This window comes from Cyprinodon variegatus, unplaced genomic scaffold, assembly GCF_000732505.1.
Source record: "Cyprinodon variegatus isolate N-32 unplaced genomic scaffold, C_variegatus-1.0 Scaffold18, whole genome shotgun sequence".
Taxonomy (NCBI): domain Eukaryota; kingdom Metazoa; phylum Chordata; class Actinopteri; order Cyprinodontiformes; family Cyprinodontidae; genus Cyprinodon; species Cyprinodon variegatus.
Window position 1 is genome coordinate 2,383,225 of NW_015150471.1, and position 3,371 is coordinate 2,386,595.

Below are 3,371 nucleotides of genomic sequence, written 5' to 3' on the forward strand. Positions count from 1 at the left end.
ACACACATATACAGTGAAATCATTCGTCATCTTTTCTGTGGACAGGGTGCAGTCATGTCTCGAATTCCTCGTTTTGTTCAGATTTGCCACTTTTGTTGAGATTTGCATTTCCCCCCATTCTCTAGCTTTTTCTGTGCCTCGAGCTTCTTTTCCGAACATATGGCTTTACGATCAACCGGAAGCAGTTCCGCACATATATATTGCAACACAATATGATGAAATTGTTTTAATAATCATATATTTTTTTTAAATAAAGCATTTTAAATGCCACAATAATCACATATAATTAATTTTAATGTCAATTAAGGCCTTAATTTAAAAAAAATGTAATGATTTTTAATGAAACCCTGTGATTTATAGTTCGAAACTAGGTAGTCTGCGTAGGTGTCGCAGTGAACGCAGAGATGTCCGCTCTCTCTCTCCGCAGACACTCTGCTCCACCTCTCTCAAATTGTAGGTGAACAAAGACAGGGCTGCAGACAGGAGGCCTCTGATTGGCTAAATCTGCATCTGCTCTTCTCATGCATATTTCCTGTTTGGCACGTTACCGACTTATTTTGTGTGTGTGACCGCCATTGTGGAAAAGACCATAAAGATGGACCAGCTAGAAGAGCAAGATGCGCCTTAACGCTGGGACCCTCTTTCCACCTGGATCCCTGCTTATTTTTTCCGCCCTCCAAGTCCATTGTCGGACAAACTGGCTCCCACTTCCTCACCCCCTTGGCCGTATCTAGACTAGACAGTTAGTTCATGATTGTCCCTCTTGCGCTGCGGCGTGGAATAACATAGCGCAGCCCACACCTCAAAATTGAGCACAAATCAAAAATGTCGGCGTCATACCTGCAATAAGCTCACTGCGACACACTGGGAGTATAACCAGCCCTTACTACTGTTATCACAGCAGAGGATGAAAGAAGAGATCACTCTCTCCACAACATAAGATATGTAGCATCTTGCTGCAAAATCCAAATGAGCTAAGCCAAAGACAAACTGCTCTGTTTCTTCTTGTATATGGCCTCACGGTTGCGTCTGCAGTCTAGTTTGTTGTCCAGATGAACACCTAGGCATTTACCCTCCACCACCTCCACTTCTTCTCCCTTGATATTAATAGGAATCAACGTGTTCCTTTTTCTTCTAAAATCTACAATCCTCTCCTTTGTTTTGTTGACATTCAGGATCAGATAATTGTTTCCTCACCATGCCACGCCAGCTCTCTCTACTGGGCTTCTTAAGTACAGACATATAACAATAAAGGCAAAATATTAAAGAAAATGATCAAGTTACCGTGAAACTTCTGGTCCAGAATCATCTGTGATAACTTCCTCTCAACATCACCCTTTAAAGAAAAACAAGATTAAGTTTTATTTTTAGACAGATCACATGCATCGAGAGAAATCTGAATGATTTCCTGCTTTAGGTTAATACCCACCTTTGGTAATTTGATTAGCTCTGATATGTGTGCTATCTGAAATGAGAAATCAAGGCAAATAAATCTGTTGCTTTAAAAAAAACAATGCATCATCTTAAATTAATAACTTGCATGAGAAAAACATTAAAATGCAGGGAGGTAAAATATTTTATTAATTCTGTTCAATGTGATGGACTGGAACCAACACTAAGTAGTGGAACATCAGAGGAGGAAATGTTACAGAACTGTAGCATGGATGAATAAAATGAAATTCTTTCATAAGGGGAAGTTTTATGGGTGTGAATACATTTGGAAAGTAGAGGCCATTTGAAAACGATGTAGCTTGGAGGTTCTTACCTGTACTCTAGAAAAAGGCTCAATGACTCTGATGAGGTTTTGTTCCAGCAGGCTGTCATACAGTTTAGCCAGATGAGTGTTGATGATCGGATCATCCCGTAGCTCCTCTTTGTATTCTGTCAGCGCCTGAAAGATGAGATATTTTTAAGTAAAAAAATTAAATAAATAAAATCAGGTGTAAATCTATTCCCAATGAACATTGTGATAAAAGCCAGAAAGTTGCTGAAGCTTAACAAACATTTAAATTTAGAAAAAGCTGGTTCTTACCTTTTCGAAATCTGCTAACGACCGGTTCTTGCTGGCCTGTGCAACACATTTCAGGGCATCTGTCTAAACACGAGAGGACAAAAACGTTTCAGTGTCATCTTAAATCGTGTTAAAAACAAAAACCTGCTAAGCTTAATGTTTTTTGCTGCCTAGATCTCCTGGTAACAATTTAAAGAAGAAATAAGCTATTAAATCATTTTGGATGAGGAAAAAAAAAAAGAAAGTACAAATATGTTTTTTTTCCCCCGAACTAAGAATGTGGACATCTAATCATGGCCTTGTTTTCATAGTCTATCTACAACTACAGTTTTTTTTTTTAACTTCTCTGGATTTTGCAGGTTTACAACCACAGAGTTTAAGGTATCTCATATGTGATGCATCAGAAACAGGCTGCACAGCTCGCAAAGTAAAAAAAAAAAACAACTACATTCAATCAGGTCTGTTATGCTCTGGTTGCACCGGTGTGCCAGTACAATTCAGTATGAACTTTGTGATATTAATGCAGTTAATTTTTTTCAGATAACTGCGTAGCCACGACTGCAGGTCACACTAATCACAGCCCAACGAACAAATACTGCTAAATATACATTAAATACAATATATTCATTAATGCTCTCATTGAATTAACATTGTAGAGAACTGTTAGAATAGCAATTCTATTGATATTTCGTCCCATATTAGGATTTTTTGTTATAGTGGGGAAATACACTCTATTCTCCAATAAAGAGCTGGAATTAATAGCTTTATAGCCTGTAAATGCTAAACGCTCTAAACTAAAGGATAGACACTTTATTGCCTACTGAATGTACGAGAGACATTTTGTACTTTTTTTCCCAATAAAAAATCTTTAAAAATAGCCTTTTTTATTTGACCCTTTATGACTAAAACATGGTTTGATGAACAGACCGACACCTGAGTAGTTCAGCACAGATGCATCTATCCAATCCAATCCTCTTTATTTATATAGCACGATTTCAATAAACACGAGGTTTCCAAAGTGCTGCACAAAAAAGATAAAATAAATAAAAGTAAATAAAATCAAATAAAAGCACAGCACGCACAGGATAAAAAAAAAAAAATCTATAAGCCTGTAGCCTATTTTCCTGAATTTAATGCGCTGTTCTGTAAACGTGTATGGAGGACCAACTCTGCCATATTTAAAAATTAATACAGAAATAAATAAATGCTCAATAAATAAGCATACAATTATTTGCCACAAAAATACAATAAAGAAATAAATGTAGGTAGAAATTAAATTAAACAGTATATTTCTCTTTTAATTAGCTTCTTTATTCATTTGACTTTGTAATAATTATATATAGGGTAAAATAATACAAAG

At 36.4% G+C, this 3,371-nt stretch overlaps 1 protein-coding gene across 1 annotated transcript in view; it reads right to left on the minus strand.

Moving 5' to 3' along the window:
* LOC107093226 (26S proteasome non-ATPase regulatory subunit 11B) overlaps nt 1–3,371 on the minus strand; it is a 12,171-nt gene that overhangs the window by 2,449 nt on the left and 6,351 nt on the right. The window contains exons 8-11 of the mRNA XM_015388148.1: nt 2,033–2,095; nt 1,766–1,891; nt 1,430–1,465; nt 1,285–1,336 (exon numbers count right to left, since the gene is read on the minus strand). Coding sequence (XP_015243634.1) covers nt 1,285–1,336; nt 1,430–1,465; nt 1,766–1,891; nt 2,033–2,095 — 277 coding nt within the window. The remainder of the gene's footprint in view (nt 1–1,284; nt 1,337–1,429; nt 1,466–1,765; nt 1,892–2,032; nt 2,096–3,371) is intronic.